Genomic DNA, 13,698 nt, shown 5'->3' with positions numbered 1-13,698 from the left:
TATGGAGAGATTTCTTACTGAAGCTAAGAACTGGGTTTGAATAGCTGAAGTGTGTGTCCACTGTGCGGCCTTCCTCATGCTACGATTGTTGTAGTTTCTTGGAAATAATGCCTCATTGTTGGCATTATCCTTCCTATGTTAGCAACTACTGTTCTTGTCTCCAAGAACTGCTGCCAAGTTCCTGTGTTTATAGGAGGAAGAGACACAGTCATTATGGAAACAGAGGGTAGAATTAACTTGCATGTGGTGGCAGGGGAGAAGAAATGTGGATGCTAACTACAAAGAAGAAAAGAAGCACAAAACGTGAGTCCCCAGAAGAGGTGAGTCACTTGCCTATAGGGTTTCCAGAGGCTCCCTCTTCACCTGCAGAGCAAGCGCGGTGCCCTGGGAACAGGCGAGGATGAACAAGGACCCACGGGGGTAGGCATCGGAGCCAGCTGAGCCTGAAGCAACTTTCCACACCAGAGTAGAAGAGAGCTGACAGTTACCGGGAGTCCCAACAAGTCCCACACCGCCACGTGCATCGTCTCTTTCAAGCCACGATGTCGCACGCAGGTACTTGGCGCAGCCCCTGCTGGCGTCTCGCTCAGCGTAATGCTCGCAAGAAAGTGGATGGAGGGGTGCTGTCAGCCGGGCATTAGCTTGTGGCTGGTGATCTGCTTCCTTCGATGCAGTTTGCAAAATCTGAGGAAGAGTCCCCTCAGGATCGTGATAATGGTATCGATCTCACCTTTTCCGCCCATGGCTGATACCAGCCTTTCAAGGATAACTTTCCCCCGACTATTTTCAGCGTTTATCAACTTAAATGGTTACATGCTGCTTCTAGTTAAAGTTGGAAAGGCCCTTCCTTGTCTCAGAAGGGTGTTGTAGAGCGACTTCTATCGCCTACGCAGCAGTTTAATGTCTTGGCAAGAAAGCGGGCGCTGGGGAGCACGGTTTTTCCTGAGGAGCACCCACCCGCTGGCTGGGACCTGCTGGCCGCCAGCCCGACCGCGGAGGGCTGCCCACCGGAGCTCCGGCTTGCGGGCCGGTGCTCCTGTTCTCTGCCAGAAGTGCAGCAGGTGGCCACGTAACGGGCGCTAACCCAGAGCCAGGCTCTGCTTTTAAACCAACCGGCGCTGCTGTCCCGGTCGGGGCAGGCACCAGTTACGTGCGATGGCGTTACTCTTTTCGGAAAGAGAGCGGCAGGGAAAACACGGGCCTCTACGGGGACCGGGGCGGGGACACCGGGCCCTGCCCGGCGCGGGGCGGCGGCCGGCAGAGGGCTCCCTCCCTGCGGCAGCCGCGGCTCCTGCCGGCCCCGCCCCCGCAGGGCGGTACCGCCCCGGCCGCTGGGGAGGGAAGCGGGGAGGGCCGGGTCCTCCCGCCCCTCGCCGGGGGGCCCGCGGCGAAGGGCGGGGCCAGGCGGAGGGCCGCTGGCCCTCATTGGCGGAGGCCACTGCTGGCCGCGCCCCCCGAGAGGGAGCGGGGAAGGCGGCGCAGCCCGCAGCGCGGGGCTCCCGCGGCTTGCCGTGAGACGGTGCCTTGGCTGCCGGCGGCGCTGGCGGGAAGGAAGGCGCCGCCCTGGTTGTTTTCGTGAATACGGCGGGCCGCCCCTTCGGCGGCGTCGCTAAGGGACCGTCTCTCAGTCCCCGCCCCGCGTCGCCGTTGCCGCGCCGGGCGCGGAGCGGAGCGGCTGCTGGCATATGGCGCGCTGCGGCGGCGGCGCCGCGCCGAAGGGCCCCGGCCCGGCGGCGGTGGAGCGGCAGCGGCTGAAGCAGGCGCTGGCCGAGCAGCTCCGGCAGGACCTCGGCAGGTAGGCGCGGGGCGGCGGCCGAGCCGGGGGGGGGGGCGGCGGGCCGGGCCGGGCGGGGAGACGGCGGTAACGGTGCGCTCCCGCAGGCTGCTGACGGAGGGGACGCGCTCCGACGTGACCATCCGTGTGGGCGAGGCGGCGCTGCGGGCGCACCGGGTGGTGCTGCTGGCGCGGGCGCCGCGGCTCTTCGCCGGGCTGGGCCGGGGGCGGCCGCCCCGCGAGGTGCTGCGGCTGGACGGCGTGGGGCCCGCGGAGTTCCGGCGCTTCCTGCGGTGAGTGGGCGGCCGCGTCGGGCGGGAGCGCCGGGGCAGCGGGCACCAGCCTGGCTCTCCTCGGGCTTAGGGGCTGGCCTCAGCACTACTTCTCCTGTGTCCTTCCTCTTCTTTTTTCCCCAGTATGAACGCCTGTTCTAAAGCTTTCCCGTTCAGAGCAGTATCTTCGTAGCCTTCCTGCAGTGTTTGCAGAGGACTTTCCTGTAACTTACTAATTTCCCTCTGCCTTCGTCCCTCTGCTGACAGCACACAGGTATACTCTCCACCGTAGCATGTTTTTTATGGTATGTAAGGCTTTGTAATAGAACAAGAGAAAAACCAGCAAAAATCTTGAATGTATCCTTTAAAATTGTCTGTGCCTACTAATACCCTTGTTAGCAAGATTACCGAATGAAAACAACAAAGAAAAACCACTCTAGTGTCATGTTAAAAAAAAAACAAAAAACAAAAAAACACAAAACAAACAACAAGTTATGAATCTGGAAAGCTAGGAGGACTTCATCAAGTTAGATGAAGATACATCAAGAGGATGCATCACATTAGAAACTGCGTGGTCATCACTTAAGTCCCAGTGATCCATGGCCTAGGCCAAACACAAGCACAGCTTTCCTACCGAACTGAGATCCCAGAGCAAGGCATGCCACACTGTCGGTGCAGCGTGGGGGCTGGCAGCTCCCCAGGGACTGGCACAAGGGCCACTGTGTTTTCCCATTGCCAGCTATTACCACGTATCTGACATCTCGCTTGTCTTGCTCCAGGCCTTAGGTGAGTACATCAGGGGTGTCGGCCGGTGCTGCCACCAGACCTTGCAATCCTTCTTGCCCCTAAGTGCCTCTAATCCTTCTTTCAAAGAACTGGGCAGCACTTGTTTTTCTCTAACAAAGCTGTGGTGGTGCCACCTACCTTCTATAAAACAGCGTCGATGTTAGAGCCGATCCGCACTTTGGGGCATGCACGGGAGCAGTGGTAGGCATTCTGGGATTTCAGATTAATTCAGGATGTGCCTAGAAAATGTATGGACTTGCAGGCTCCTGGAACTGTTGGCAAGAGGAAGGGGAAGGTGTTGGCAGTTTTAAAGTTTAGTGCCTAAAATATAACCTAGGCTGACCTCTCCCTATTGGTTTCACTCATTCTCTCCTTAAATTTGTAAATAAGGCAGCAGATGGCTAAAAAAATGTATTCAGAGTACTAAAGTTTTAATAAGTATGAAAGAACTTTTTGAACTGAGAGTAATATCTAAACCACGGAATCATTGTAGTTGAACAGGCTGATAAACTGGCATTTGTTAGGTTACTGTCAAAGTCTGGCAGGAGCATTAGCAAAAGAAGAGGTAAGAAACAAAACAACATGGGTTTTGTTTCGTATTTTTCTTAACGCCATTATTTCTTCCATTTCGTTAATTTGCTTCACATTCATGTAAGTGGTGGTACAGAAGACTTTCATGCAGAAGCATGACAATGCATATTTTTTAAAAAATCCAAATTATTTTAACTTGGAAATCGGGGAAAATTATTTTGAATAATTATTTTAATTATTAATATACTGTTGTATCATTCCTTTGTTTTCCTAATGGTAAGCACTTAATATGTCTACAGTTCACTGATACTTGCTTTCAATTTTGTCTGTGTTTGCTGGAAGGCTAGTAATGATCTCTAGAGTCCTGCATGTTCTCAAAAACATGGTATTGAAAAACACCTTTAAACTCAAACCAGCTCATGTAATTATAAGCCTTTTATTTTTTCACTGTGAGTTTAGATTCTTCAAATGAACCCCCCTATATATTCTAAGCTATGTATGAAGGGCATTTTGCAAGATGGTTGGTTTTTCATAAGTTTGTCTTCAGTGCTGTTTGATACTTCAGCCTTTGAATCCCCTAACCTAGCACATTCTGTGAAAATTTGTGTCCCAGAATGCACTGGAGTTTGACCACAGTGAACTGCTTTGGACCAAGGAAAGGAAGCAGCTTTGGTTGAAAATAGCCTAATTTCATTGTTCAAATTATAATTTCTGCTAGTATCAGTGGCTGTTGAATCTCAGTGGTTTGTTATCGTTAAGATGCAAATTAATTAGATCTTCACAAATCCAAAACAGTGCCTTAAATTACAACCTGAAGTTTACTGGAAGCTAGCCTAGTTCTTGGAGCGTGTGAATAGCCATGATGAGTTGTAACAAAGACCTGTAGCTGCAGTTGAGCTCCTGAGAAAAAATTGTAGTCTCCTACAAAAGTACTAGGTATTCTGGTAATGAATATTGTTTCCCTGTAGGAGAAGTGGAATACTAGTACAGTATTGAAGAGTTCATCAAAGCTATAAAAAAATCTCATTCCTTTTCCTGTTTGTATTCAGCTTTTCTTTTATCTTCCCAAGCAAAAATCATCTTTCCTTGGGGATTTGGGGATTTTTTTTCTCACAAGCTATATCTGGTGTGCATCTCAGTGAGATGTACTTCCTTTGGGCCTCTGTCTCTCTTAATCAGGAGAGATGTGGGCTATGTGTCACTTGCGTGCTGAAGGCTGTGCAGCTCCTCTTGCCAAACTTCTGAGCATTTTTGAGCAGGATGGAGGACATGGTGACCCCACGCTGATCTTTCTGCATTGCCTCAGCATGAAATAGATGCAAGCACTGCTTTGTTTCCCTCCCTATACTTGCACTGTCTGAGGACACCAGCAAGAAACTGCTGGTCACTGAGAAATGCAGCATCCATATTGTAGACGCCATTCACCTTGTGTTTTTGCCTGATGAAGCTAATGTAATACTGACTCTGCCCTCCAGTAGCCTTCCGTCACTCTCCATAACACAACTAGAAAAAGGTCAACAATTGCAAGTACATCGATGGCAGGAGATTACTGCTCAAGCAGGGTTCTGCAGTCTGCCTCAAGAAGAGAGAAACTTAGCATCCCTGAAGGACAACAGCCTGTTGCGGATCATTAATAGGTTGCCTGCTGAGACCCAAACTGCTTTTTATCCTTTAAGTTGGAAAAAATATAGCTTTAGAAATAAAAATCTAGTTATTACCCTCATTGTCTCCTGATATTTGTATTAAAGGGATCTGATTTAAGAAAGGACAGAGAAGGACGTGCTGACAGTCACATCCAGTTAAAAAGCAATAAATACGGGTCAAATACAAAGGAATACAATTGTCATTGTGATGTTTACTGCCATGGGGGTTAATTTGCAGTACCAGCAGCTGATTCAAAGTAGACAGCCAAGGCTTCGACCGTGTTATGTTTGTATAGTTCTGCACCAGGCAGTAGAAGGATGCTACATCTGGCTTAAGTGCAGGCAAAACCATTCTTGAAGGTAAACTAGACAGCATGGCAACAGCAACTTCTTTCTGTAGACTCTATGCACACCTTTCCTTTGTAGAAAAAATCTTAGGCTGTAGCAACTGCTATTAATACAACAGATACCCTATAGCATTGTTCCAGTTTCATCTGTCACTTAGTCACACCTCTTGCAATCTCATTGTTGCTCATATCTATCAGAACCTTTTCGGGGGGGGGGGGGGGGGGAACAAGCCAGAAGGTCAGGTACCTGTTAAAATTACATGACATCAGACTGATACTACAGAAGATGATGGCTTAGCTCTACTTTCAGCTTGACCTTCTCTTGCATGTGAGGTGTTCATAAAGCAGTTGCACCAAATACAACACAACTTGTTTGTGAATATTTGTTCTTTGAATACAGTTCCATAGCATTGGATTACAAAGCAGTGGGAAAGGGAAATACTTCTTTAAATAACCTGTGTATGAGATTATTCTTGCTGATTGCTAGGTTGTCATAATCCCCATTGGATACTGGCTATTTTGGAAGAAACAAATGTGACTTCTGCTCATGTACACTGAATTCCTTTACACTTATGCCTCAGCAATCACCCTTAATATCTAGGCTTGTGCATTCCCCTCTTGTGGGTTATGATTGCAGGCCACTCTATTTCAGAAGAACAGCATGCCTCCCATGTTCTTGAGATTCTGTGGGTTATACAGTTTGTTCTGACATGGTCCTTCCCTTTTATCCTCTTATCACTTGTGCCTGTTGATGTGGTATACCCTACCATGCAAGGAGTATCTTCTCTGAGTGACTGATTCATGTAACTTGAAAACAAGCTAACTGCAAAAAGTGCTTTCTGTGGCACTTGCAGGTGCATTTTTTGGCTCAACAACTATTCTTTTCCTTGCGTTAAGACAATCAGCAATACAGCTGAAAAAAATCATCCCTCCCAAAAGAAATGGAATTAACAAACCCCGGCCTACAAATATGGGTAACATGGGAGATTTGACATGACTGTCTTAAACTTTGTGAAACAATAAATCCTGAATTGTGGAAGTTAAAATGCTCTGTAAAGGCTTATCTCCAGTGAACAGTGAAAACTGAGAAAGTTGAGAACAAATTATTGTGAACCAAAGTGTTTATTTCCCAAGTTAAGGGATTAAGGAATTTGCTCCTCTGAATAGCTAAGCTGTTCTAACTTAATGGCTTTCATTTATACAACCATATTCTCTGGTCTAAGTTTGTTACTACAGCACCAAGTTACTTTGTTGTGGTTATAAATATGAGCTAAGCTAGTCATTGAGAATAATTAGACTTTGCTAAGCAAGGAAGGAGGGAGGGAAATAAGTAAGATACTACATGAAGCTTGTAGTTTAGATTTTATTCTATGTCCTGTTGTGGGAAGAAAGCCTTCACCATGATGACTTGTTTCTTTTGATGAAAACAGGCTTTAAACACATGCCAAAGAATGGCAAGCTTATCTCCTTTCCACATACATAGAAACAATGAGTTTGTCTTTTTTCTTATTGGATTTATTTTTTTGATCTGTGTTTATATCTAATCTCAGTTTCTCAGAGGAAGTTGAGAAGCTAAACTGTCAACTTGCAGTATAGTCGGTATGTGTGTGATATTAACATCTTGCTTTGGAAAACATAGTAACAATGCCATGGATTTATGCCCCAAGAAAAAAAAGTAATTCAATTTGTGAGAAATGGGTAGAAACCTTTCAGTGGGACCATGACTGCTTAAGGTCCAGATTCTTCTTCTTTGTCTGAAATGCTTAGCTTTCACAAGAAATCGGAAAATTTAATCAGCACCTGTGTGAGGCAGCAAAGCAGTTGATGTTGCATCTCATGAGAAATTACTGAAATACTTGTCTCAAGAAATCAATTAAGTTAAAATAACCATCTTAGCTGCAAAAATCAAGCAGATGGTTCTTTTAGAAAATCTAAAGGGAAATGGAAGAATCTGAAGCGATTAAGATAGGTTGAAGTTGTGCATACGACATGCCTAACTTGCACTAACAAAGATTCACTGCTATAGGTGTATTGCTGAAATATTTTTGCAAGCCCACCAAGATTAAATGCAGCAGTGAGAGTATTTGCTGCAGTTGGGTTTGCTAAAGACATCAATGCATTAAAACCGCGGGCAGGGAGTAGTTTAGAGACTTCCTACATTCTCAGTGTTATTGTTATTAACAAATGTTAATAGATCTTGTTTTTATTTTGGCATTTAATTGTGACAACACATAGCTTTATTTAAATAAAACTGTGTAATATGGTATTTTACACATGTACAGAAGATTTTTCAATGCTCATCTAGTTACTATATGAGGTTCTGGTATGTGCTATACCAAGTTCCTATTGAAAACAATACACAGTATCTATACAACTTGTAAATAAAAGAAAATCATAATTTGTTTTGTTTGTTTTTATTAATTGTATTATCCCCCACACTACCAAGTAAGTATCCTGTTTTGGGCATCTGTACTTGTCCCTCTATTCTAAAGTTACCATACTATCTTTTTTTCAGGGCAATTAAACTGATGCGCTGTCAAACAGCAGAATTTCCTCTTATCCTATGTGTCAGACTGTTGTGCTGACAGCTGCTTGTTATCCATAGTATTTATGATGGAGAAGTTTCTGATTTTGATAGATTTTAACATTACCAATCAGTCTGTGTTGCTAGCTGACAGAAAAAAACATCCAAGATTTAAAAAAAAAAACCCAAACAAAACACCTCTCCCCTGGCATTAATAGCTTTTGTTCAAGCCTACTTTGTAATCTCTTTACTAATGCTCTACAAATTTGGGCATATATGCAACATATCCATAACAAAATGTACAAGATCCTGTCTGTTTAAACAGCTAGTGTCTGAGAACTCAAAAGCACTTCTCTGGTGACATCAATGACGTGTGTGTATGTATAAATTTAAGGAGAACATGGGTAAGGAGAAGATGGCAGGTAACTCTTCTCCAGATGGGCTCTTGGTGAAGAATTCTCACTGGGAGCAAGTGGATGCTGCTGTAGGGAGCATTTGAAAGGCGGATGCCTAATTAGTTGAGAAATGTTATTTATTTATTTATTTGGTTGACGACCACTTTGGGACAATGGAAAAGGCTGTTCTAACAGCTTTCAGTAAAGTTTAGTGATGATGGTGTTAATTCCAGTGACTTTCAGTGTTCTTGGAAATAACAATAAAAATGGGTTCCTCATGCTTTTAAATACGGTATTTCATGAAAATAAAACTGCCCTTTTTCACTTCCCTTCTTATTTGTATTATTTCCATGGTCATTAGTGGCATACAACATTTCTGTTTGGGATTTTGTCAGTCTTTCAGACAGTGGGTGTGGCCCACAGTAAGGAAATGTACCTCTTGACTCGAAGGACCAAAGAAGTGCATCATAACTCAAAACTCTTTTGCAACCAAAATTATTGGCTTAGGATTTTCTTGTGATCATGTTTTTTATATTTTTAGTAAGCATAAAAATGTCTTACTGATTCTAGTCAGTATTGGCTTTGTGGCTGTTCTGAGAACAGAATGCATGATTGTTCTTCTAATGAGACTTGTATGGTTTTCAAGACTGTGTGGAGTCATGCATCAACAGTTGATAGAAAGAGGTGGGCCTTAGAGAGCTCTAAGGCTGAGAAACTTCCCAAAGAATTTAGCCTAAGTGATTTGGAATGAGAGGAGAGGTAACTTCATGATACCTTTAAAAACAAAACTCTGGATAAAATCTTTACATGCGCAAAAGTAAGTTTGGTTGGGCTACTTACATGTTTTCTTAGTACTTTGCAAACTACCCATAAATGCTTTTCTTCAAAGTGCATTTTGAGATGTCTATGTAGGCTATGTGTTGTTACAAAAACAAAATAACTCCATACTGGTTTTATGTTCTAGCAAGCTGTTTGGTCACAGTGAGTACAATCTATTACTTTCCTGATCATCATTAGGGATGTTGGAAGAACTGGAACATTTTTTATGTTGTCTTAGATTGTTCAGATGACTATGAAAACTGCTTTCTTGTAAATACCTAACTCAGTTCAAAACTGGTCAAGCTCTAAGACCTCCTGATGATACCTCTATCTGATTTAAAGAAGAAATTTGTAACTTTACAGAATTGTAATCTTCTGTACTTTAACTTACTAAACTAAGGTGTCACATCGAATGATGCCTACTCAGGAGGTTTGGAACAGTAAAAACTATTCATATCATAATTCTGCAGTAAGGGTCCTGGTTTCTTACAGCAACTGTGTTTTAAAGAGATGATTTTACATTATCACTAAAACATCTGAGCTCCAAGGTCCGAGCTATGCATTTTGCTGTGGATGAAAGATTTCCCTAGCTTTCATTCATGCAGGAAGGCACCCTTTGATACTCTGTAGAAGACAGTCTAGAAGACTTCACTCAGCCTTTAGAAATGAGCCTATAAAATAAAGGGTGTTGCCAAGGCAAGTTTTCTATAACAGCTTGTAGAAAACTGCAGAATCTTCCATTCTGGAATGAACATCTAATGGGATTTAGCTGAGATAAAGGAAAATTTCTAAAAGATGTGCCAAAATCATTATTGCTGTCTGTGAAGCAGAATAACGGATGCTTCCATGAGACTTTCTAAGTAGTACATTTACAGTCTGTATTAAGCAGGACTCTAGTATACAGATATTTTGCTGAGTTTCTGGAAGTAATAAATCCAGGATCGTGGCTGGATTTTAAATGTTAACTGAAATAATCAAGTTTCCTTGACTTTTTATGGGAAAAAACTTATTTCAAATAGAATAACTTTTTCAGATCTAGAAATCAGTTACTTAGTTCTGGTTTAACAACATGCCACTGTAAGTGTTTTATTTACAGAGTTTCTAGTTGTGGTAAGGGTGCCATTTTTATTGACTTAAGCCTAGTGATAATAAAATTGCATTCCTGAGGTTTCTTATGTAGATTATCTGAAAATACCCTGAGGATTCCCAGGAGATTGTTGCCTCACTGCCTAGCTAATCAGACTCCCTATGGATATGTTTTTCAGGTACTGGCAGAAAGCAAGAAAATTAAAATAATTAATTTATGACAAAGCAGTGTATCTGTTGCCGCTAATCATCTTTCTCCCTCAAAGTCAATTTGTACTGGTTTTACCTGTTGAATATGTAATAGCTCTGCAGCAACAGAAAGGTGAATAAGTAAAGTTCCAGTGCAAATTTAACCTAACATGAAACCCTTACTAGGGATCTTCCTGCAGTTTTTCACATTCCGTATGTGTTACCAGTTTACTTCCATAATTGTGGTATTTGCTTCCATCTAGTGAAGATGCAGGGATAAAGTGGGAATGATTGGATTTTGTCTAGTAGTGGCATTTTCTATGTGACTTTTAAGTGACATTCTTGGAAGATCTAATGTGGAGAAACAACTTGAAGACAAAACTTAAGAATACTTCTGTGGAATTTTGAAAAGTCTAGGTTAATTGGGTTTCTACTCTGAATTTCTTTTCTTGAGTCCTACTGCCATAGTCCTACTAAACATACAAATGTCAAGTACTGAGAAGCAGAGTGAATGGGGAAAATGTGTGGAAGTCATGGTCTTGAATTTTCTGAAGAATTGCAAGTCTCCCTGTTCCAGTAAGCAACCTGTGGTCCTGTTCTTGGTAATATGGCATGTTATTGTCTTTCCCTCGTGCTATTGTTACACTGGGTTGGAAAGCACTGTAAATAGGAAAAGCAATAGGTGGTTGGGCCAAATTCGCAGGTTAGGAGTCCTGAAAGCACATACAGGTACAACCACCTTAAAAAAACATGTAAAGAGGGTCCACCAATCTTACTCTTTCAATGTGAAATTTTATTGCTCCTGTCACACGTTCTCCTGGCCCTTGCTTTCAAAACATAATAAAATATTAAAGTTCCCATTCCCTACATTCTTGTTTCTTGTCATTCTCTCTTGGTGAAAACCTGTATCACACAGACAAAAAAATTCTACCTAACTCAATCCTTTAAATACAGAACTTAAGAAGAAAGAAGATTTCTTTGTATGTTTTCTCTGCCCCTTTAGAGGACAGTGTTCAAATAGCATACTCAAATTACTACGTTCCCAGTATTGACAATAAAGCCTCTTTGCCATAGAATGAGTGACTAAATGCAGATCTGTAAGTACATGTCTGCTAAATCCAAAGTAACTGTAGCTCTTCTGTTAAACTTTGCTAACTTCATCTATATGGCATGAAAGCACTGATAAAGCATGTTATCTGTTCACATTGACTTTTTAAGGCTCCATTAAGTTGCTAGAGTGCAGTATCTTTCTATAAATACAAGATCTTTGCAGTCACAGACTGTGGGCTTTGTTAGCCTTTCCAGATCTTGAGCCCAAAATAAGCTGGTGAAACAGATGGGAAAGTGGGAAGCTGGAATTACATGGGCAAAGTGAAAGCTCTTGGGTAATCTTAACTGCAAATTTTCATGCTTTCAAGCACTTCCCTTGAAATTAAAATTTATATCTCTAATGCCATTCATTTATATCTTTATACCATTCTTATGGTTAAGTACTTGTAACCTGGATGTTAGAAGGTTTGTATTTTGGAGTTTGTAAATGTCATTATATTAAAGGACAATCAGATGCCTTCTCTTGGTTATTCTAAGATTTATAAATCAGTCATCTGTTATTACTGATACAGCTTGCTTCTGCTTTTGCCAGTAGATTATTATAGCAGATGAGCTATAAAGAGCAGACAGAAGTTTGATTTAAAAAGCAAAGTGAGGGAGAGAAACCTTTGTTCCTTTTAACCTGATACTACATTTTACTTGTAATGCTTGTTTATGCTTTTTCAAGCATTGCAGAAATAAGTTTTCCAGAGATAGAGTTTTAAAAAGGGATTTTTTATTATTAAGCACTGTAGAGTCCAGCTTTTGTTTTCTGGTCATGAACTTTGTTAGACAAAAAAAGTTGGTCTTTATTTGTTTGTTTTGATTAATTAAAAAATTACAGGAGTAAACTTATTGTCATCTTCTAGGCTTGTATATTCATCTGATAAAAATCTGAAAGAAGCTGAGGAGCTGGCTATGATGAAAAAAGTATTGGAACCCAAATTAACACAAGAAAACAACATTGCTACTCTTCAGAATACTCAAACAAATGTAAATTGTCTTGGAGATGGTAAAAAACCACCTGTTGATCAGAATACTCCAAGTGGAACTGTGCAGAAAGAAGTTGCTTGTTCATCCTGTATTGAAGATGAAATTGCAGAAGTAGTCGTTGATGCAGAAAGCAACAAAGCCACTGCAGGTAGCTTTGGAATTATACTTTTGTTTGTTTATTTTTGTCTTTTAAATAATGATCCAAAGACTTACACAGATGTAAAAATGCAGGCAAAGATAAAAGCTATTTTTATAACACAAGTTACATGGATATTCTTTGCTATGGTCTACCTCATTCTCTCACACTTTGAAAAAATGAATTGCTGCAGAAGTTTGGCAGGAGTGGTTCCCAGCCAATGCGCAGCATAATAAGACAGGACTTGCAAGGCATCGGGCATGTTCATTGGCATTGTGTCCAGTCTTTTCTCTGTAATACGGCAAACTTGAGTATTCACCACGTGGGACTTCCACAGAGCAGAATCTCTCCATTCCTTTCCTTTTCTAGCAAATTACAGTAGTTCCACTTGTTTTATGAGGATTTTGGAATCTTTCAGAATCTTCCCTACTACAACCATGAATGAAGTAACACAAGGAAATGTGTAACTGCATCTACACCAGAAGTGTTGGCTGCTACAGCTGTGTCAGTAAGACAGGATCAAGCAACAAATCTGTTCAGGCAGAAGCTTGTAGCACTACATGACCCTGAACTTCTTCAGAGTCTACTTTATTGCAGAGTTACCAGATCTCTGTAGAAAAAATGAACTGGCTACATAATCTTACAAAAGAGTAACTGTAGCACTTCTATAGATGTCAAATATGAAGCATTGGTCAAACTTGTGATATCTCAAGTCAAAACAAGAAGTAAAATGCAAGGTCTAGAAAACCTTTCAAGGAAAATTCTAGCTTGAATATGCAATGTTTAAAAAAATTAATTATGTCAGATTCTTCTTTTCAAATATTTTAAGTTGTCTGTACTGTCAGTAGTCTAGTCTACACTGGACAAAGTGAAAATAGCTGTTTCTCTCCATCTGCAGGTAATTCCAAACTAGAAACTGCATCTGTGTTAGGAGAAGACTTAATGATGCTCTACAAGAAGTGCTGTTGTCCAGATATTAATATTTGCATAGAAGGCAAAGATTTTCAAGCTCACAGGTACATAAGTATTTACTGTAAAGTATTTCAACCAAAATCCTTCTAGTATAAAATGCTGCTGGTACTCTGTATCTATAGTAAGTTATTGCTGGTGCTGT

The 13,698-nt window shown here is 41.9% G+C and overlaps 1 protein-coding gene across 3 annotated transcripts in view; it reads left to right on the top strand.

Moving 5' to 3' along the window:
* Positions 1–1,529: 1,529 nt before the first annotated feature.
* The window catches only part of BTBD8 (BTB domain containing 8), a 37,294-nt gene continuing 25,125 nt past the window's right edge, over positions 1,530–13,698 (top strand). The window contains exons 1-4 of one of the 3 annotated variants that reach the window (XM_052801228.1): positions 1,530–1,795; positions 1,882–2,067; positions 12,325–12,596; positions 13,483–13,600. In XM_052801228.1, the coding sequence (XP_052657188.1) occupies positions 1,686–1,795; positions 1,882–2,067; positions 12,325–12,596; positions 13,483–13,600 (686 nt within the window). In that variant the 5' untranslated portion in view covers positions 1,530–1,685. Of the gene's footprint in view, positions 1,796–1,881; positions 2,068–2,190; positions 2,321–12,324; positions 12,597–13,482; positions 13,601–13,698 lie in introns of those variants that run through there. The other 2 variants (XM_052801229.1, XM_052801230.1) reach the window with 2 other exon arrangements.

Source organism: Harpia harpyja, chromosome 11, assembly GCF_026419915.1.
Source record: "Harpia harpyja isolate bHarHar1 chromosome 11, bHarHar1 primary haplotype, whole genome shotgun sequence".
NCBI classification, from domain to species: domain Eukaryota; kingdom Metazoa; phylum Chordata; class Aves; order Accipitriformes; family Accipitridae; genus Harpia; species Harpia harpyja.
The sequence above is the reverse complement of the archived record's forward strand: the minus strand, read 5'-3'. Positions and strand labels throughout refer to the sequence as shown.